Source organism: Alligator mississippiensis, chromosome 5 (genome assembly GCF_030867095.1).
Source record: "Alligator mississippiensis isolate rAllMis1 chromosome 5, rAllMis1, whole genome shotgun sequence".
In the NCBI taxonomy this organism is placed as follows: Eukaryota; Metazoa; Chordata; order Crocodylia; family Alligatoridae; genus Alligator; species Alligator mississippiensis.
In genome coordinates this window covers 51,565,650-51,587,900 of record NC_081828.1, presented here as the reverse complement: position 1 = coordinate 51,587,900, position 22,251 = coordinate 51,565,650, and the positions used below count along the sequence as shown (strand labels likewise).

The 22,251-nt window shown below is 49.6% G+C and overlaps 1 protein-coding gene across 3 annotated transcripts in view; it reads left to right on the top strand.

Moving 5' to 3' along the window:
* Positions 1-8,985: 8,985 nt before the first annotated feature.
* Positions 8,986-22,251, top strand: part of LOC102567885 (ADAMTS-like protein 2) — a 36,515-nt gene continuing 23,249 nt past the window's right edge. For all 3 annotated transcript variants that reach the window (XM_019500238.2, XM_019500236.2, XM_019500239.2), the window contains exons 1-2: positions 8,986-9,155; positions 17,204-17,346. In XM_019500238.2, coding sequence (XP_019355783.1) covers positions 9,069-9,155; positions 17,204-17,346 — 230 coding nt within the window. In that variant the 5' untranslated portion in view covers positions 8,986-9,068. The remainder of the gene's footprint in view (positions 9,156-17,203; positions 17,347-22,251) is intronic.

The window sequence follows — 22,251 nt, the reverse complement described above, 5'->3', positions numbered from 1 at the left end:
GTACCAAAGGCAAAGACATGTTAGTGGCTGACACGCTTTCTAGAGCCACAACGCTCGCTCCTCCCCCTGACCCTGATCTTTTCCACTCAGAAAAGGTGATTCACGGTCTGACTGAAATGGAGCCACTCCGTGACCAGTTGCTTCAGCTGTTACAGGAGCACACAAAGTCTGACAAGGAACTACAAGCCCTTAGAGTTCAGCATCTTAATGGGTGGCTGAGCAGGCAGAAAAAAGTTAAACCTGAACTGAAGCCTTACTGGCCTCTCAGAGACCAAATTCGGATTCAGGATGATTTGCTCATGATCAGGTCAAAGATCAAAGATTCCATGTGGTGTGAGGACCACATTGCTTCACTCACTCCATCAAGGCATACAAAGCAATCCATTGTGCAATGTGCTCATTCATCTTGGGCCACTACATGAATTGTCATGTATTGCCCCAAGATGAATGACCACATGGAGTAATGGATTGCAAATTGTCAAGAGCTCCAACCCGGTGTTCGGAAAGAGCCCATGATCTCACATGAGATCCCAAACCTGCCTTGGCTAAAACTGACAGTGGACATTTTTTACCTAAGGGGACAGTCGTATTTGATCATAGCTGACTACTACTCCAAGTACCCTGAAGTTTTGCACCTGCTGGACAAGACAGCTGGCATAATAGTGGCCAAAATGAAGTCTGTGTTTGCTTACTATGGCATACCTAAAAGAAATTGTCTGCGATTATGTGCCATTTGCAAGTCATACGATGAAACAATTTGCGACTGACTGGGGCATAACCATCATCCATTCTAGCCCAGGATACCCACAATCCAATGGTCAGGCTGAATGCACAATTCAGATCATCAAGTCAGTGTTTAAGAAGACTTTACAGGACGGCTCTGATCTATATCTGGCTTTACTCAATCTCAGGAACACGTCCATTACCGGTCTTGAGTATGCTCCAACACAGCTTCTGATGGGGAGACTTTTGCACAGTACCCTCCCTGCTACAATGGCAGTGCTAACTCCTAGACTACCATCGAATGCTTCCCACAAGAGGCAGAACCTTCAAAGGCACCAAAAGGAGCACTATGATCACCCGGCTGCATTCCTACCACTTCTACAGGAGGGGGAGAAAGTAAGGATGCAAACAAGTACAGGTTGGACACCAGTGTCTGTTATGGCAAAAAGGGATGAGCTGCGTTCCTACATGGTAAAAACCCCCAGTGGTAATGTCTACAGGAGGAACAGAAGACACTTAAGAAAGTACTCATCAGTACCAGCAGAACCTGTTGATGTACCTGAAGAGGTGGTAGCAGAACAAACTTCAGAAGAAGAACCAGATCACTAGGAGCAAGAGTTTCATCACATTGTAGAGAATCCACCGGTACTCACAGAGGAACCTGTTGACACAATGCAAACTAAGAGTGGATGTGTGGTGAGACTGCCTGTGAAGTACAAGGACTATATAATGGGATAGCGGTAAAGGCTAGACCCCACCAGTAAGCCAAGTGCTAGCAAAGCAACCTCTGGCTCCATGATCCTGAAACGTTCTGAGTTACAGGACAAACATCCAACTATTTAAGAGGGAGCTCCCAGAATAAAGGAGAATGTATGATATGGAACGTACCTTTAAGGGGCCAGCAGTGGGACAATCCAGTCTTTCCCCCTGATGCCCTGTGGGTGTGGTTTGTGGTGGTGGGTTGTTGTTGTCCCTGCAAGCTGTGAGTGTGTGAGTTGCTGAATCCTGTTCCTAATAAAGATAAAGCTGTTTACCATCCCACCAGTCTCTGCTGAATGGTGACTCGCGGACAGAACCCCAAAGGCATGGAGGTCTGAGTGAGTGCCCCATCCCTGGAACCCAATGGCATAGAGTAAATATCATAGGCCTGGCCCGGCTCAGCATGGTGCCATGTGCCTTCGGGCATGTCCTGGCCATTTGGGCTGTCATCCAGGGCTCCACACAGCTCACAGGGACTGCCTGTCATATCAAGCTGGGCCCTGCATGCACAGGCCCCATGCGCTGTCAAGCTAGGCCAGTGCTGTGCATGCAGGAACCAGCCTGGCACAACAGGTGGTCCCCGCAAGCAGCGCGGGGCCCAAGGTGACAGCGTGAGTGGCCCAGAGCTGCCCGAAGGTGCATGGCACTGCACCACACAGGGCCAGGCCTGTGCAATATGGCACAGGCAGCACTGGGTGCCAGGTGGCTGGGGCTAAGCTACGCTGCCCTGCACCATGTGGGGGGCTGTGCCAGGAGGCCCCAAGCACCCCAATGTGGCTGCTGCTGCTCCCGGTGTGACACATGGTCCCTGCATGCTGGGCCTGAAGCCACACGGCCCCACGCTGTGCGGCACCAAGCTGGTCGGTCCCATGATGAGTGGCACAGGCTGCACCAGCTCTGAGGCGATTGGAGTTACACCGCACTGCTGGGGGCACTGGCTGCAGCAGGCCCTGAGCACCCCATGGCTGCTGCTGCTGTGGGGGTGAACTGTGGGCCCTGCAGGGGTGCATGTAGGTCCTGCGGGGTGGCATGTGTGCCATGCAGTGTGGATGTGTGCCCTGTAGGGGAAAGCTGTGACCCTATGCAGGGGCTGTGGCCCTGTGGGGGAAGCTGTGGGCCCTGCAGGGGTGGCAGTTCATGTACTGTGCACCCACATCTCCAGGCCACCCCCACAAACCCTTCACCCACATACCTAGCCACAAACCCCAACCCCCTGCACAAGCTCCATACCCTGCCAAAGCTCACCCCCATGAATCCTACACCCACCCGCAAACTCACCCAACCCACCCCGCTCCCAAACTGCTTTACATTAGTAAATATATCGATAAAACATTGCCCAACTGATCTGTCTCTATATAGTGGTGTTTCATTTTAATAGCAGAAGAACACTATTTGGGGTATTTTAATGAGAGAATTTGTGTTTCTTATCATCAGGGTATTTCCAATTCTTAAACAGGGAACACCAGGATCTCTGCTGGTGACACAAATGGTGAGACCCGTGCAGAGGAGACTATCCAGGGCCAGCGCTGGGGACCCAGCTGGAGGGCAGATGAGGTGGCTGACCTCTTGGCCATTTGGGGCCAAGAGGACATGCTTTAACAGTTCAAAGTGGACCACCATAAGGAGCACATCTTCTGGGCAATAGCTGCCCAGATGACAGGGCAGCGGCACCCCATCCGGGTCTGGCAGACATGCAGCCATGGGGCTGCAGATCCAAGGGGGTGGATGCTGTCGCAGGTGGCAGCAGGTCACAGCTAGGCAGCAGCCCCCACTGCCAGACTGCTGCAGTGGGTACAGTGGGCACAGGCCACTCCAAGTTAGGCTGCTTCAGCAGTCCAGCTGGCACAAGGGGTAGTGTCCCCAGATACCAAGTGGCTGGGCCTCAGAAACTCCTGGGGGCAAGTAGCCCAGAGCTGCTCGCCAGGGCAGGTTTTTGTATTGCTGGGGCCAGTACAGGTGCTGACCCCAGGCTCTAGCTCCCCCTGGCTGCAGATCCAGGAGGAACTAGGCAGGGTTATTTTGCCCCAAGTGGCACAACTTGCCCCACACCAAAGTACATGTCCGCGCACGTGCGCTGAGGCAAAAATCCCCGGCTCAAATTTGTGCCACTCCTATTTGCGTTGCTGCAAGCACAGGGCGGCTGCGGAGCTTAATTTGTGGCATGGCTACCAAAATGTTTGGCCCCCACTGGCCTAAACCATCAGTTACGGAGACTATGTTCTGTCGTTCTAGTGTTAGGATTCAAACTACCAACTTTCAAGTTCAATGCGGTTCCATCCTTCTGGGAAAGCAAATAATTCCCTAATTATAACATTTCTAGTGTACAAGGTCAGGGACACAAGATCTAGTTTCATGTAATGCCTGTCAAAGAGGATGTAGATTGGGAAGCATGATTTTCCATGTGAGATTTTATCAATGCTACGGCATACACTTCAAGTTAGGAAGGAATGAGGAATCTGCAAAGCCATGCAGTTATCTTGTCCCAATAAGAACAGACTTACTGGCTATATCTACACGAGGTGCCTATTGCGCAGTCATTACTGAGCAGTCATTTAGTACTCGTATAAACAAATGCTAAATGACTATGCAGTAACTGAAGTTACTGCCCAGTCACACAAAGAGGTGGCTTTTTCATGACACTGACTGCAGTAGCTTGTGACTACTGCACTGTAGTGTCGCGTCATGCTTCCTGCCACGTGATGCTACTGCACAGTAGTCACAGGCTACTGTATAGTCAGCATCTCATGTAGGTGCGGCCACTGAGTGGTATTAATTGTGCTGCTAAAGTTTATCTCATTCATAATCTAAATATACTTCACCTATCAACCACCCAACTTTTAGGGAAGTATAATGCTGCCATTTTTCATATTCTGGCTGTGGCCCCATTTCTCCACTACCTTATCATAAGAACTTCTGGAATATGAGGGTGATGAAGCATTGGAACAGACTACTTAGAGCTATTGTGGAATCTCCATTCCTGGAAATTTTCAACAGCATATTAGACAGACACTTGGCTGGGATGGTTTAGTCAGAGATGATCCTGCCTTGAGGAGGGACCTCATACTACATATACAAATAGTTTGAGGTATTGTCCTTTATAATGAGGGTAAACACCATATAGCAATGCCCCGATCTAGGTTTAGGAAATATGGTCCTTTATAACATGGGCATTCTCAATTAACATGATGCTCCTCTTGTCAATAACACTGTGAAACAATAGAAGATGAAATGCTCCTGAAACATGAAGTTTTATTTCTAGGCAGAACTTTTACAATCTTTTCTCCTATGCCTGAAGAAGAGTGCTTGTGTCCAAAAGCTTGCAACTGAAGTTTTTTTTTTCCAAAAATCTAGTTGGTCTAATAAAAGATATCACCTCTACCACAAGTTCTGATTCCTTTGCCTCTAGACCAATATGGCTACAACTTGGGTACCTGACACATGGAAGATATCGAATTATATTCAATTTTTGATAATTTTACAAGAAGGAAGCAAGTCTTCTCATCTGAAACCTGAGACTCCCGCTCCTGCTTTTGTTTGAGGTAATTTACATTACAGAGCCCAGAGACACCCCACCACATGAGACATTCCAGCCCAGAAAAGCATTCCATCATTTTACTCTTCTGTGAAATATGAAACATCATAACCAGAAGGAAATATGACTACATACTGCTTACCACCAAACAACTTCAAGGTAAACAGATTATTCCAACTTTTCTCTAAGCCTAATCTGTATACAAAATGAACTGCTCCAGACAGGAGATTTTACCACACCTTCAACTCTCCTATGAAATATGAACTTTCATTTCTACCCAGGAGAACTTTGACAATCTTTTCTACTATGCCTGAAGAAGGGTGCTTGTGTCTGAAAGCTAGCAGTTAAAGACATTTTTTTGCAAAAATCTAATTGGTCTAATAAAAGATATCACCTCTACCATGAGTTCTGATTCCTTTTGCCTCTAGACCAATGCAGTTACATCCTAGATACCTGGAAAATCTTACATTATCTGACTTGGATGTCAAGTCTACTTCTGCAGGTTACATCTGTAAATATATTGATCCTCCCATCCCAGTATGACATAACAGGGCACTGTTAAAAGGATTTGTCTTTCTAATTTAGGCATTCTTGATCCAAGCACCACTTTCCAGTGTGGCATTAGGGAACACAGTGCTTGTTTAGAATCAGGGGTTGGCAACGCTTTTGGGCAGAGTGCCAAAGACGCCCACAGCTTCAACTTGTAAGATGCTGGCATGCCAGGGTGGATGGTGGGGGAGCTACGAAGGGCTTGATCCTTGTTGTGGCCATGTAGCCCAGACCCCTTCCTCATCATCCACACAGGGGCATGTATGCCAAGCAAAAGTCTTTGAATGCTACACTGGTACCCGTGCTGGGGGTTGCCTACCCCTGGTTTAGCTAAAATTAAGAAGTCCAGAAGTCCAAATTAGCAAGTCATGGGGAAAAATAGTGATTATCTATTTTAATTTGATTGTGTTGTGGAAATATTTTGGACTACCTTCCAAAAACATTTGAAAGATCAGGCCTGTTAATTAGCATGATTACCTGAAACTGAATAGTTACCCATTCAGGCTTGAAATCAAACTACAAAACTGCACATTTGATCACTAAATTCACATCACATGCTGAGTTAGGATGAGTCACTCAAACAGGGAATAGAAACAGTATCATTAGGTTTAGGTAACTAACAACCACACAGTAAATTTCCAAGCTCCAATATTTGCAGAAACTTGCATTTGAAAGAAAATGTGTAAATGTTTAAATTTATCTGATTTTTAAACGACCTTCAATTACTTCAGCATTTTTCCTCATGCTTGTGGATTCATTCGTGACTGCTTCTTCAAAGCATGGGCCTTGCAACAGAGGAAGGAATCAACTGAGATAAGGTTCTACAAAGTGATGGTGAGTGAAATGATCAAAATATTTGCTATGTGTTGTGTTGGAATATAATCATGTATTGAAGATGGAGAAAACATTTATTTACATTTGCATATCCTTAAATTTTGATCATGTATGATTACTTTTTCATTATATACAATAATATTGAGATTCCCATGGAAATTTTCATTTTTCAGATCTGGCAACACTAAAATTGACATATAACTTGAATGAATGAATGAATGAATGAATGAATGAATCCAAAAGCCTACCCAGGACATTTTAAAAGACATGTGAATCAATATGCCTCATGATTTGTTCTCTCCACTCTAGAAAAAGCCAAGGTCCTAGATATTGACAGGTCCAGTTATTGTATCATATAGTTATGAAAATGGCCCCCAAACAGCCACCCACCCATGCTCCAAGACGTGTTTTGTTCCTTAAAGGAAGAAAACTTTCAGATCACTGAGGGAGCTTTACTAGGACTGCTATGGTGTTATCCCAGGAGCTTCTCTTAGGACGTTTAAAATGTCTTACTTTTCATGGTACTGTTAGAGTGATGGTGTAGCTGTGATGGTCCAGGAACTATGCACGAGGCAAGGATTGTTTAGCGTGATATCTTTTACTGGACCAAATGCGTTTTTGGGATAGAGTTAGACACGTTTTTGAATGCAAAACATTCTTCATCAAGTCAAAGACATTTTTCATTTAATTAGTTAAAGCACTTGGGTTTTACGTTTGAGACAGACAAAGACAATCTCCTTTAGGTTTACCTGAAATAAACAGCTTGGTAGAACAATGGGTGTTTGGAGTGAGGGGGAAAAGTTGAGTAAGACCAAAATAGTTCATTTTTTCTACGTGCATGTTAAGGATACTTGCTCAGGGTTCCACAATAAACATCAATCTGGTTTTGGTCATATGGGCATGATTATAGCAGGAAGATTCCTCCTTGAATGAACAGAGTTTTACAGGCATAGCTTTTTTTGTATGGAAAAAGAAATAAAGTCTACCAAGTAAGACACTTTTATGGCAGTGTGTGAGTTTTACTGATTCAACCCTGAGCAGAGACAGCTAGTTAGCGGGGGCCAACTTTTTTTGACAGGCATGCCACAAATTAGCCCTACACCCTCCCAAGCACCATTCTGATCCCCTTCCCCAGCCCAATGTACTGCACTGTGCTCTCTGCCTGGTCTGCTGCTTTGTTTCCTCTTCCCTGCCCTGCTGGCCACTATGCTTCCTGTGCCACCTGTGGGTTGGTCCATGCCCTGGGTTGGCCACCCCAGGCTACAAGATGCCTCTCCACCTGCCTTCTGAACGCTTTTGCCTAAAAAGCCCTATCAAAACAGTTCTGCCAGTGAGAGTCTCCAGATATGAATCATGCCCCAGCTAGACCAGAGGGCAAGATTTTGAAGGGTGCTGCTGTCTTTTATTGCTCCAGTATGTGACTGGGGCAGAGCCAGACAAGCTTTCCAAGGCAAGGCATTCTTGACCGGCTGAGGGATGCCCCAAAACTGGTCTCACCCTAACCCAGCTCCAGAGCTGTCCCGTGGGGGGGTGCGAATCAGGGCAACTGCCCTGGGCCCCATGCTTTGGGGAGCCGGGTGGAGTGGCTGCGGCCCCTCCCGCAGGGCCTGCCTGGAGCTGGTGGCTCAGTCCCATGCTGTGGAAGAAGTGTCTGGTGGCTTGCCACCCCAATCCCTGCCACCTGCCACTGGCTTTGTGTCTGCTGAAGAGCTGCTTGTCTGGGGTGTGCGGAATCTGCTTGTCCCCAGGTGCCAAATTTCACTGCTATGGCACTGCTGTGCCCTGACTTTGTGGGGGTCCCATGCATGAATGCCACATGCCCCTGGAGGCTGGGGGGGCATGATGACAGTCCACAGGTGGCAGCGTGATGGTGCCAAGCAGGGAGCTCCTGCAGGCGGCCGCAGCAGTGTTGGTGGCGGGGGGGGGTGAGTGCCAACCGCCTGCAGGTGCTGCCAGTAGCATTGGCAGCGCCAAGCTCAGGGGGTGCACATGCACCCGCATGCACTGTCGCCAATGGTCCCACGGCCCTGTGCAGTGTTAAAGGAGCCCGCACAGGCTGATTTGCCCCAGGCCCTGCACCCTGCTAGGGTCAGCCCTGCCCAGCTCCACAGTGGGGCAGAAGAAGACCGCGGCCTAAGAAATCCTCCTGTAATGCTGGGCTAGGCGAAGGGTATTTATACCCGAAAGCTTCCAAAGAGAAGAATTTTCCCGACTATTTGAGTCGGTCTAACACAAGAAACCCAAAGACCCTGGTTTGCCCTGTGCTCAGACCTGCACGGCTACAACCTACACCCACCGCTCCTGAGGCTGACAGCGAGGACCCCCTTTCCCGACTCCCCCCATCACCATAGGTTGAGGCTCCTGGCGCCCCTGCCCGGATGCTTGTCCCGGCCCTGGCTCATGCCTCAGTTTCCCCGGCTGCAAGCGGGGCCGGGCCGGGGCGGGGCGGGGCGGGGCGGGGCAGGTCCTTTGTCTGCGCCGGGCGGGCGGGCGGTGGCCGGAGGAGGCGGCGGCGCCCCCGGCCGGGCTCGGTGCCTGGGTGGCGCGGGCCGGCGCGTCAATCAGGGCGGCCGCAGCCGCGGCGCAGGTTGGGCGGCCGGGCACGGCTCAGCCATGCAGGTTGGCGCGCGGGCGGCTGCTGCTACTGCTGCTGGTGGAGCCGGAGCGAGGGATGGCCGCCCCGCTCGGCCGGCGCCCGGCCCTGCCGCTCCCGCTGCTGCTGCTGCTGCTCCTCGTGGCCGCCGCGCCCCGCGCTGAGGTAAGGGCCGGAGGGGGCGGGTGATGCCCCGCGCCCCGGCCCCCAGCCCTGCCCCCGCCGCGCCCGCTCCTTCCCCGCGGGCAGCGCTGGGCGCCCGCTGAGGGGCCGGGGGGGGGACACACGCACCCAGACGGCGGGTCCCGCGGGTTGCTCTTCCCCGGGGCGCGGGGGGCAGACACGGGTGTTTTGCAGCAGAGCCCGAGGTGCCAGGTCAAGCCTCAGCCTGCGCTGGTGCTACAGGCCAGCCCAGTCGTGGACGGGTGTCAGGGTGAGGCAGCACGGGTGGCGCTGGGACACGATGCGGGTCGCATCACTGCCCGGCGTGGCTGCAGGCACGAGTTTGTCTGCGCCGGGGCGGTCTGAGGGGCCGTCCAGCCTTTTGTCCCTGGAAGGCTGCAGCGCCCTGCACCAGCGGGTTACACTTGTACCGGCTAGGCTGAAGGGGAAGAAGGCGATCAAGAGACATGGAGTTAGGACTTGCAAACTGCCGTGTTTATTGATGCCTCGCATTTTCCTAGTACTTATTAGTCCCCGAGTTAAAGCACCAGGAGGCTGGGTACTCTTGTATAGGTGCCGAGTCAATCCTGTCATTTAAATATTCATTCCTAGAGCCAGTTCAGTTCAGTGGATGGGATCTGGGTCTGCAATATAGGACCTATTGTGAGCTGTGCCAAAAGGATGCTGCAGGCAGCCCCCAGAAGCCACCTCAGGGGAGTCAGGCTGGCAGCCCTCGGCCGGGCTCATGGAAGTCAGGCGGCCGCACCTTGACGCAGTCTGAACGTGTCTCTGCCTGCACTGCCCTGCCTCCCTGTCCCAGTTTGCCTCCCTCTCAGTGTTGCGGTGGTTTAAGTCTGCAATTATCGTATTGGAAGTTCAAATGATCGAATTTTCTGAAACATGCTGAAAAAAGAGCATGCAAATAAGCATGCAAATAAGTCTTTTTTAAGTAACATGTTGCCTTATCCTGTTATTCTGTTATCTTAAGACTGTATAGAGCATTTAGAATACAGCTCTTAGTATTATAACACAATGAGATTTGGTGATGTGATTGTTACACAGTTACTTTATCTGGCTCAGTATAGTATCCAGTGAGTGAGTGAGAACTGGGTCAAAGCTGAAGCATTTCTTTCTTTCGAGGCAAGCAGTCATAAGAAAGTGCTGACAGTGAATCCCAAAGTTGGTTAAGACTCCATGGGCACGTCTGCACAAGACTCTTACCACACGTTAGCCTAATAACACTGTGCAGTACTGTCACGGCAAAAGCCATGCTAATAGCCTGTTATTAGTTATTAGGCTAATGCGCAGTAAGCGTCACTAAATAGCCATGCGCCGGCACTACTGCGCAGTAACTTTAGGTACCGCGCATTTAGTTAGTACTTTATTAAGGAAGTACTAAACTAAATGTATGCTATCTAAGGTGCGTTAATGACTGTGTAGACCCCCTCCCTCCCCCACTTAAGAGTGACTTGGGTTTTGCATATGCTGCATCAATTAGCTGCCTCAAAAAGTATAGTACATTTTGAACATTTTTAGTATTATCTGTCATACATCATACAAGGGTTGAAATTATTGTACAAATATGATAATTATCATACACCTGGCAAAACTGCTCCGGCTACTGCTGATGCTCTGGCTGCTTTGATTTTGGCCCCACAGCCTTGCAAAGAGCCCAGGCATGGAGTGGAGTCTGTGCCACGGGTTTTGAATTTTCTTCCCCCACCCTGCCCCTGCCCCGGCCTTGCCATATTCAAGGTTGTTTGCAGGAGAATTAGGCTGCAGTCTGCCCTTCAGAGGGGCCCCTCAGGTTCCCCCCTCATGCCTCCTTCATGGTTCCCATACTAACAAAGGGATGATGGATGGAGAACTGCGGTCTTTGGCAGTGCAGGAGGAGCACCCGCCCGCAGGGCTCTTCCCTGGAGGAGTGCAGACAAATGGTCCGGGTTTAGCTTAGATCAGTGTTTTGCAGCCTTTTTTCATTTGTGAACCCCTTTGGAAATTTCGAATGGAGGTGCGGACCCTTTGAACTGTAAGTGTGGGTATTCACGTACTTTGATTGATCATAGTCATCTTTCACGGACCCTTCAGACATAGTCTGCGGACCCCCAGGTGTCCACAGACCACAAGTTGAAAACCCCTGGCCTAAGGAAATAATCGCTCCCCCCTACCCGTCCCTCAGCATTGGGCGGGTAAAGAATATTGCTGTCATCCTTTAATTAGCAGCAGGGAGGCCGTTCCCTTTGTAGCCCGAGTAACCAGTGCTGCCTGGTTTGGGAATGGAGATGAGAATAGAGCCATTCTTCTGCCAGTCGCCCCAGGGGATGTGTGAAGTAGACTCTCGGCTTAGCCAGCCCCCTCTCACCAGGAGCTGCAGGTGTGTGAGCCGAGCCCTCCAGCCCTTCGTTTTGTCCTTTGTGGGAAAGGCAGAGACGCACCTTCTGACCCAGCAGAGAGGCTCTGATTTAGAGCCGTGTCCTCTTTAATAACATTGGTCTCCTAGAGGCTGCAAAGCCTCCCCCTCCCCTCACCCCCGAAATCCTCTTTATTACAAGGCATTCACTCAGAGGAGGTGATTCTTACAGGGCATGCTCTTCTAACAACTGAAGGAGGCAAAATCCTAACTTCAATCACTCCCCTGCATGTGTCTCAGCTTTCATGGGTCAGCGAGCATGTTGTGGCTCTGCACTTAGCTCCTCTGAGGGAACCCCACAGTTCCTGCAATACAGATGAGATGGGAAACCCATGGCCACTTTCATCTGTGCTTCTTTTCTTTGCTACAGAAGGTGTATTTTTTTTTAGTCTCAGGGTAGGTAGTGAATATCTGAGGACTTTCCCAAGATAACAACGAAGTGAAGACAAGACACTTTTGTTATATTACCAGTGTTGCCAACTCTCATGATTTTGGCATCGTTCTTTACATACATTTATGTTTATGTATATATGTAAAAGAAAGAGCTAAGTCTTTCACATTCCCGAAGTGTAGACTTTAAGAACAATGTCAAAAGTCATGAGAGTTGGCAATATTGTATTACCAAGTAAAGCAAGAGACATCAACCTCAGGGTTGGGTACAGTGTCTTGCCTCAAGTTTTGCTACCAGGAAAAACAAGTTGTTTTCATTATGCTTTTATTTTGGGATAGCTCATGTATTCATTACCCTAAGATTAACATTTCCCCACCAACATCCCCCGCCTTCCTTAGCAGAGAAGAGAAGAACTATAGAACATGTTCTCGACCAAGGTGTCACAGCACCCTGCGGCTCAGTGAGATCCTTTTAAGGGTATTTATATCCAAAAGCTTGCAAAGAAGAATTTTCCCAACTATTTGAGTCGGTCTGATAAAAGATACCAGATTTACCCAGAGAATACACATTTAGGTGTGCAAATACCTCCACATGATTCACAAGATAAACACAGAGAATTCACCTAGGAATCCATAGTCTTAAAAACATTCTGACCTGCTAGGGTCTTTTCAAGTTCTTTGCAACAGACTCAGTCTATTATTTTACTATAGTCAAAAATGAGTGAAAGACAAGAGTTGATTTTCCAAGGGGTGCCATGGGTCTAAAAAGGTTGACAACCACTGTTACAGAAAATAGTTGGGCCAAACCAACTGGGTTAAACTAAGCAGAAAGGAGGCACTTGGTTCTGAAATAGAAATATCCACCCTGGCTGAGCTAATGAACAATTCTGTATGCACACAGAAAGACCATTCCTGCAGTAAAGAACTATACTGTTACAGTACCTGCCTCAACGGGATCCATGATTTGGGATCCTAGGTACTATTACAGGGGTGGGCAATTATTTCAGGTGGAGGGCCGCTTACTGAGTTTTGGCAAGCCATTGAGGGCCGCATGACAGGCAGCCAGGGATGGATAAATATTAATTTTCTAAACTTTTTAGGGGCCCCACAGGCTAGATAGAATGGCCTGGTGGGCCACATTTTGCCCACCCATGCACTATTACAATACAGGTTAGTAAAACTGATGGTGCTTCTTCAGGGCTCCATTCTTTCATACTCTCTCACATTGACTAGTCCCTTGCTCTGTAAGAAGTTCTGATGGAATAGTTCCCTGATTTAAGGATTGCCCATTATGAGAAAACAGGGTACAAATCAAGTTCTCAAGTAACTAGCATGGTAGCATTAAAACTTACTAAACAGTATCCATTTGCTGCTAGGTACAAAGCGTAGGGGTTGACCCTGCAAACAAGACTCAGCACAGCAGGGTAGAGTGGGGCTGGGCGGTGCTGCCGTAAGCCCCATGCCACCATGGTGAGATGCCCTCTGCAGTGCCACCCTTTCTACTGCTGGATGGGCAGGGGTCACCTCGCCATGCCAGTGCAGGGCTCCCGGCAGTGGCAGCATCGAGCTTCTCTACCCCGCCCTGCTACACTGGATCCTGCCTCATGGGCTGCGGAGGCCCCAGGGGGAAGGCAGCAGGATGGGGAGTCCGAGCCTGCAGTGGGAACCTTATGGGCCCTAAACTCCCAATGACTTGGTTGCAGAAGGGATACCTGATAAGACCTGATTTTTCAGAACTGCTGAACATCTACCCCTCTATTTGAAGCCAGTGGGATTTGCACATACTCAACAATCCCCTGGACCGCTGCGGCAGGCTGGCTTCTCCCCACCTCGGGCCTGGTCCTCTGTTATCTTTGGGCTGGCTTCAGCTGCCTTTGGCTGAGTTGAGTGGGTATCTATCACCATGGCTGGAGGAAAAGGGGGAGCGGGTCCAAACACGGCAGGGTGGGACATGGGACTCCGCCTCCCCCCCCCCCAATCATTCTTGATCGGCAATTGGCTAGTAATAAAATAAATTCTAAATACCTATACATTTTGGCATTTGATTTTGGATTTTTTATCATGGAAAATCAGAGCTCCTCCTTCCCCCTGGCCTTGCTGGTCCCCCTCACTCCTCACTCACAGCTCCCCGCCCCCTCCAGCCATGCCAGGAAGCAGGGAGGAGGCCCAGCTGCCAGGACTACAGGGCCAGGGACCCTGATCCCCCTCTACAGCAGCGCCCGAGCCCAGGCTGCGGAAAGCAGCAGCTACTGTGGCAGAGGGGAATGTGGAGCCCAGCTCCTCCTCCCCCATGGATGGCATGGCTAAAGCGGAGCCCATGGGGGAGGGGAAGGGGCGGATGTGGGCTGCCTGCTACGGGCTCAGGCCAGGGAGGTCAGCTTCCCACTGCTGCACACATTCCCAGGGTGGGGCATGGGGCATGTGCCCTCCAGATTTGTGCACAGGGTGAGTGCAGGCTGTGGGCTTGGGGCTCCCTGGGGCCTCTGTGGCCCAACAAACAAGACTCAGCACAGCAGGGTAGAGTGGGGCTGGGCGGTGCTGCCGTAAGCCCCATGCCACCATGGAGAGATGCCCTCTGCACTGCCACCCTTTCTATTGCTGGATGGGCAGGGGTCACCTCGCCATGCCAGTGCAGGGCTCCTGGCAGTGGCAGCATCGAGCTTCTCTACCCCGCCCTGCTACACTGGGTCCTGCCTCATGGGCTGCGGAGGCCCCAGGGGGAAGGCAGCAGGACGGGGAGCCCGAGCCTGCAGTGGGAAGCCCGCATCCACAGGCAGCCTGCCCCTGCCCTGCACACAAATCCGGGGGGCATGTGCCCCCATACCCCCCCAGAAGTGTGCACAGCGGCGGAGAGCCAGTCCCCCGCCCCCCCAGATGAGCCGCCTGCAGTTCTGTCCTGCTCCCCACCTGGGCCCTACAGCCACACATTCCATCCCTGGGCCCCAAGCCCCATGCACTGCCCAGGCTGGCAGCAGCCCCAGCCCTGCCCAACTCCCTCCCTTCCTCAATATGGGGGCCTCAATTCCCCCTGCACCCCATGCTTACATGTGGGAGCTGCACTCCAGGCTGCCTGGTGGCAGTGTGTGTGTGCTTGTGCACATGCACCTAGCACCCCCTGCCTGCCTGCCCTCCTCCCATGTCTGTCAGCCCCTTGCAGGCTGGAACTCTATGAGCCTGCAAGGGAAAATCCAGTTTCCTACATTTTTCTCCTTTAAAGGAGAAAATCTGGGTTTTTCTCCTTAAAATGAGAAAATCCGCATTTTACCATATTTTACTGTGGCAAAAGGAAAACCCGGATCCCTGGTAGTCTTCCCCACTGCCCCACTCATTCCCTCATCTACTCTTCACATCCTAGGAAATTTCTTCTCATTATCTTGTTCTACCAGTCTGTGTCTATATAATACATACTGTATATATTAACTCTACCTAAAATACCCAAAGATGATAAAGCAATGCCTGATGACAGATAACTTTAGATGAATACCAGTTTATAAAACAACAAAAGTACGGAGCTACCTGAGTCATTGGCAGCATTTTATTTTATGGTAAAATGTCACTCCATTTTAACATAGTATAAAATAATGAGGTCCAAACAAGAAACAACCTCTCCAAATATGTGAAGAAGAGACAATGTTGTTAGTCCCCAAGAGGGTAAGGCTAAATGATGTAGATTCTAGCAGGCTCTATCATTACTACATGTAGGTCTAATTAAACATTTCAGTGAGCAAAATGGATTGTTACACTGAGAAACTTACTTTTTAAGTAGAAAATCACCTTTGGCATTTCAAAGCAACCCAAGATCTACTGTGTGCCACTACCACTTCCATCCCCGCACTCTGCCCAGCAGGTAAGTCTGTGGGGAGAGAAAGGAGGGTGCAGATTGAGGCAGAGGGAGAAAAAATTATTTGGGGGTGCACCTCCCCAGCAGGTAAGTCCCACCTGGCCAGGGCCCCACTCAACTTACCCCTACTTCTGCCTCTGCGGCACTGTCTCTCACTGTGGGGGCCTCAATCTAGCCCCTGCCCTTTCCCTGCCCCATGAACTGACCTGCTGGGCCGGGGCATGTATGTGCATGCACGTGGGCACTCAACCTCCCCAACGCAGCCTTGGATTGACTCCAAGAGGCTTCTGGTGGATCGAGATCCAGTGGTTGGTGACCACTGATTTAAATGGTCTCATCTCGTCTTAATATCTACAAAACCATGACCGCTCTCTCAGCCTATTAAGGGGACTCTCTTACTTGCTGCATCATCAAATAAGTCCAATATTTGCACTGATCTGTGGGTTGCTGCCCTTTCATAATAAACATCCTCCTGTGTTTTTGTATAGGTCTCCCATATTAACTTGAAAGACAAGGTGTCATCATGGAGTCCAGTTACTCCTGTTGATTCTGTAGGTTAGCTTTTGACGCCTCTTCACTGATGGCTGAAGTTGCAGGAGGTCAAGTAGCTCCCTTTTGGTTATAGTGACTGCTCCCAGATCAGATGAAAGCCTTGGTGAAGTCTATTTGATGGTCCAACAGCACAAAGCTAGGAAGCAGCCTGTCCAGTTGGGAATAGCTGCATGCAAAATGAGGGATTCTTAAAACACCAGGACTTAGGGTTTAAACCAAATTGTAAAGCTTGGATTTGGGGAATAGGCTTTGAGAGTTGATTCACAGTTCCTCTATGCTGGTGCTCAGGGCAGAACAGACTAGGAACACAAGTGGCTAATATAAATTGCCTGGGGAACTACCTGTACTTTGGGAGCAGGAAGACACTAGGGTCTAGGTGACAAGAGCCATACAGTTCTGAGTGTGCAATGGTAGGGCCATCCCCTTCAAATCAGAAGACTTAAAATCTTTACTCCTGTAGTCCTAGAGGATCTGCCTAGCACTGATTTGTCCCCTCTTCTAGCAGGGAAGGTACAGGCACAAATGACTCGTACCTCCTGAGGCTTGAGGGGGCATGGTGACCGCCTGCAGGTGGCGGTGTTGGCAGCACGAGTGTGGTGGCAGCGAGCAGGGACCACCCACAGGCGACCGCAGTGACAGCAGTGAGGGCGGGCCAAGTGGGGACTGCCCACAGGCGGCTGCGGCAGTGTTGGTGGCAAGGGGCGGGGGGTGATGAGCAACAACTGCCCTCAGACACCAGTGGCAGTGTTGTCGGCAACAAATCGGGGGGGGGGACACATGCCCCCCATGCTTCCCCTACATGTCACCTATGGGTACAGGTCTGGGGTTCTCAAGCTAACCATTCTCTGTTTTTGTCAGGACAGTAGTGAGGCAGCAGAAGGAGCTGGCACATGGGATGAAGAGGTCACCAAGTGGTGGGGGGAATGGAGTTCCTGGTCCACATGCTCCCGCACCTGTGGGGGAGGAGTGATGTCCCGGGAGAGGCACTGCTTGCAGCAAAGGTAAGCAGTTTAACAGCACCAGCAAATACTGATGCTACTGGCGCAAATGAAACCTTCGCTGATTGGTTGTTTAGGGGCTAAGATACAGGTAATGTGTGATGAGAGGGGAGAGGGAGACTTCATTTACCAACAGCCAAACCAGTGAGTTTTGCCTTTGTTGTTGAGCATCTGAATTATTTCAAGTTCTGAAGTGGTGGATATTTCTCTCTTTTCCTGAAACCGCCAAATATTCAAAGTGACAGTAACAATCCAATATTTGTAGATCTGAAACAGCTGTAGCCAAACACTAGCATATTTCTTAGTCCTAATGAGCTCACCAGCAACCAGACTCAAAGCCTCTCAACAGATGTTTGAAGGTTGAAAGAAAGATCATTCTCTTCAAGCTCCCAAGGAAGTCCAGTGCTCTCAGAACAGGAATGGTTGGTACAAGCAGGTCTTGCTCTGCACCTGAGCAGCAACCAGTATTAGTGTGATGATTACCACTTTGCTTGATTGAAAACTTAACTGAGGACTTCTGGAGTTAAAAATATAAGCCTTTATAGTTTGAGAAAAAAGTCATATAGCTGGGAGCTATAATACACTCATATCCTCAGTACATTGGGCACAGAAAAAGGCCTCCATTTATAGTAGGCAAATGGACAAATCCTGGAATAACCAAGCATACTGGGCTGTGCAGTTATTCATATGCTATAGTCCCTTCTTCCTTCCCCTTCTTTGCATCTATGTGATGTGAGGAGAAGAGTGTTTCCTGCACAAAGTGAAAGGTAATCAGAAGATAAGTTAGCGTGGAGAGGGCATGCCCTGACTTGGCACCCGGTGGGCCTGTAAAATATTCATAATTTATACTGGTTTGATAATTCTCTGGGGAGCAACTTCAGTCCGAGCATAAGCTATTGCAATTCAGCATTTTATTTATTTATTTATTTATATGCTTTCCTTCCCAAAAATGTCTCAGGATGGCTTGCAAGAAAAATAATCTGCCAGTAAAAACAGTCCAGCATTTATGTCTGAGCTGGATCTTTCTTTGTGAATGTTAGGCATAATGGGACTGACTTTATCTTATATTGCCCCTCACTTGGCAAACCCTGGAATGCCAAATCATGCCAGCTGCACTGTTTCACTACAGTGACTTACACTGATCTATTCCCAGTGTGTAACCTACTTGATTGCTTATGACACTGCCGAGTTAGGCTCTTGTACATATGACGTGGGTTTAGTCCTTCAGTTTGCATTCTGTGCTGCCTAAATTGAAACATCGAGTTTTTAATTGAAACTTCACCATTTCAGTTTCTGTCTCTGCATATATGTGGTTGTCCTGGCAGCCACAGGCGCCTGCTGAAGGCAGAAGTGGCGAGGGGCCTGATCCTTTTTTTTTTGGTGGAGCCTGCCTGTCTCTCCCATGGCTGGGAGACCATTAATCTGTGCCATTAATCGGTAAGCTTGCTCACACTGCACCCCCCCATGTGAGAGGCCAGCAGGCTCTGCTGAAAAAAATAAAGGATCAGGCCCCTCACTGCTTCTGCCTTCAGCAGGCTCTTGTGGCCAGCAGGATGCCTGGGGCCACCTAGGAACGGGCTGGCTTGCCCCTGGGGCAGCGCAGGGGGGCGGCTGGGTTTGCTGGCAGCCAGAGAAGGTGGCGGGGATGGTGCATGGAGTGTTGGAAGACTAGGAGGGCTGCTAGCTGGCTGGGTGTTGCCCCAGCTTGGAGGTGTCCAATCCAGTGCTACCCTGAGCCCACCCAAGTTTCCAATGCCCCATGCCCCATCCCCGCTGCCTTCTCTGGCTGCCAGCACACCCAGCTTGCCCCTGGGGCAGTGTGGGGAGAGGGTAGGAGGGCAGCTGGGTGTGCTGATGTCTGGGGAAGGTGGCGGGGATGGTGCATAGGGCACTGGAAGCCTGGACAGGCTTGGGGAAGCATTGGATTGGACACCTCTGAGCTGGGGCAGCACCTGGCCAGCTAGCAGCCCACCTGAGTTTGCAGCGCCCCATGCACTGCCACCTTCTGCTGCCAGCAAACTCAGCTGCCCTCCTGCCGCCTTCCTGCGCTTCACCGGGGCAAGCCAGCCCATTCCTGGGCAACTCCAAGTGTCCTGCTGGCCACAGAAGCCTGCTGAAGGCAGAAGTGTCATGGGGCCTGATTCTTTCCATGTTGCAACTTTGCAAACTAAACTACATCAGGGTGTACTTTAGTTTGCAATGATGCAAACTCTTTTAAAATCCACAAGACTTGGGTACAGGTAATGTGTGACGCCATTAAGCCACACAAAGGTAAATTTTCATCATGTGTACGTCATGACATCATTACATGTACAAGTGCCCAGAGACTTCTGTGGGAGTGACACCTACTTCCTGGGACATCTGCTTCCTTTTCATAGAGTTTTCTCTCCTGTTCTCTCTCTCTCCTGTTCTTTGTTTTACCTTGTCTCCATGGTCTGTTATGACATCTTCATTCATTCCCTCAAGCTACAGCAGACAAATGACCTGTGCAGCTTCCCAGTGGCAAAGGTTGAAAGGGGTGGGGGTGGAGGTACTGGCTTCAGCTGCACAAACTCCCACTGCTATTTTCTTGCCCTGCCTATGCTGCTAGCTTATGTCAAATTTGCCGCTGAAGGCTGAGCAGGAGACTGGAGCGGAAGCCCCAGACCTCCACTAAAGAGATGAATGAGACCCCTGGAGAGGAACCTCTTTAACCTGCTACTCCAGACTCCCTGGATGCTAATGAGAGCTGGCATCTGAGAGTGCAGTGAGCTCACTGTGCCTGCTCCACTGCTCTGCTCCTTTCCCTTCCACATGAACGCACTTCTGAGCAGAGGAAGCCCAGGCAAGCCCCCCCTCCCCTTTCTTTCCTTCAAAAGGAAAAAAAAAACCCCTTCTTTTATGTGGGCTGGCTGGCTGCATAATTAGGGTCCGGATGTGCCGAGGTGCCTTCCATCTGGAGATAGCTATGATTCTCAAACAACCTCGCTGCTAACAAGGCATGCCAGTGTCTGCACATCCGCTCCATCCTGTGAGCTCAGACACTGCAATCATGGGAGAAAGATGGGGAAAGAAAATGCAAAAGCGGGCCTGTGTGCCCCTGGGGCATCCCCTGTGCCCTCGTAGTCAGGGCTCTTTGGCCCGATCCAAAGCCTAGTAAGAGTCTTTCCACTGACTACAGTGAGCTGTGGATCAGGCCCTTTGCAGTTCTTTGATCAGGGAACTTGTTTCAGTATTTAACGCTCATGCCAGCTCATTGTTGCAGAAGCCAAGTCTGCATTAAAAAAGAAAAGTTCTGTGGCTGCAAAGAAAATCTTCCCAGAGCATATGATGCAACAGGTTTTGCCTGAGTCTGCAACCAGTCTGAAATAATGCAGGGTGCCTGTAGACATGCGGGGAGGCTGCTTCAATGTGCTGCAATTGCAGTGCATCAGAGCAGACTGGATTAATTGAGCTACTGTGCTAATTAGCATGCTCCAGCAGCCTCTGCATCTTGTGTATCAGCATCCCTGTGCTTCAAAATGGTAGTGAGGACAGTTTAACTAGAGCTCATTTGATGAGCTTTAGTTAAAGCGTCGCCCCCCTCCCCTCCCCCCCATTTTGAAGCAGAGAGGTGCTGATACACAAGATGCTGCAGGCATTTGGAGCTGCTCTAATTAAAGTGCACCTCCCACCCCCCAGAGCACGTGTTAAAATGCCCCCTGTGCCCTGCTCCATCTCAAGTGGAGGGGAACTTGGAAGCTTTATGATACAAATTCAGTTTCCAACATTATTAACTTTTTTTACTGCTTAGGATCTTCTCACTGAACCCATGATTTTATTCCAAAATAGCAAACTGACTTCTGCAGCTTCCTAGCTATCTCCTTTGTTACTGTCAAGAACTCCACTTTTCTGAAAGGCTGTTTTCCTATTTTTTCTGAACGGTATTTTGTCAAAATTGACACATTTCCATGAAACTGATTGATTTTGAGGAAACAGCAATTTCCAATGGAAAAGATGCCGTGTCAGTTCTTATTACTGTTAGTAATACTAATCTGTATTACTGTAGCACCTAGAGACCTTGAAATGAGGTCTCCAAAGTTACAAAGTGCAAGGTGCTATATTTTTTCCTAGTACAAGAGGCCCTGGCTCAGGGACCTTACAGACAGAATAAAGCAGGTAAAAGGTGGGAAGGGAAGCAAGCAGAAGCAGTTTGTCCCAGGTCACATAGTAGGCTGGTGGCAGAGCTGGGAACAAAGCCCAGGTTTTCTGACTTCCAGTAGGGTGTCTTTGATTTTGATCTTCTAGTGGCTCATCACAGGCCTGGTAAAACAGCCTTTGCCAGATACTCCCTGTATTGTTGGGTTTGGGTTCCATATGCTGACACGTGCTTTTAAATGTCACTGGGCCTGAATAGGCACTTGTAGTTTTCACTGATGTCTCCACCTCACTTCCTGGGCACAAACTCTCTGTCTCTTATCCCTTCACAGTAATGGATCCTTGTGGTTCAGGTGCCCAAGACCTCAGAACCAGCATTGGCCCCATCCAGACACCTCTAAGGGCATTTCTTCCCAAACATCGAGCTTCATGGGACTCTGGTTTACTATTTACCTCTCAAGGGACACCCAGTAATTGAGATGCATAGTGTCAGGCTTTGCAAAGCCTTTCAGTGTACTATGGAAAGCTACACAAAACAATGCAACAGCTGCATACAGTTTCTTGCCTCAAGTTGTCTCATGACTCTCAGAGATTCTTTGAGCTGAGATCTTTTACGGAGTCCAAGATCCTCCCTCTTCCCCATTCCTTGTGCATGTGGGTTCTTTTCTGAAACATGGAGTCTTCTCTCGCTTTTGCACCTTCCAGTGTCTTTTTCCTCTCTCTAAAATGGCTGGTAAGAGACCTGCCCTTTTATTTTTGTCAGGTGACCCTTCTGATCAATCTCATCAGGTG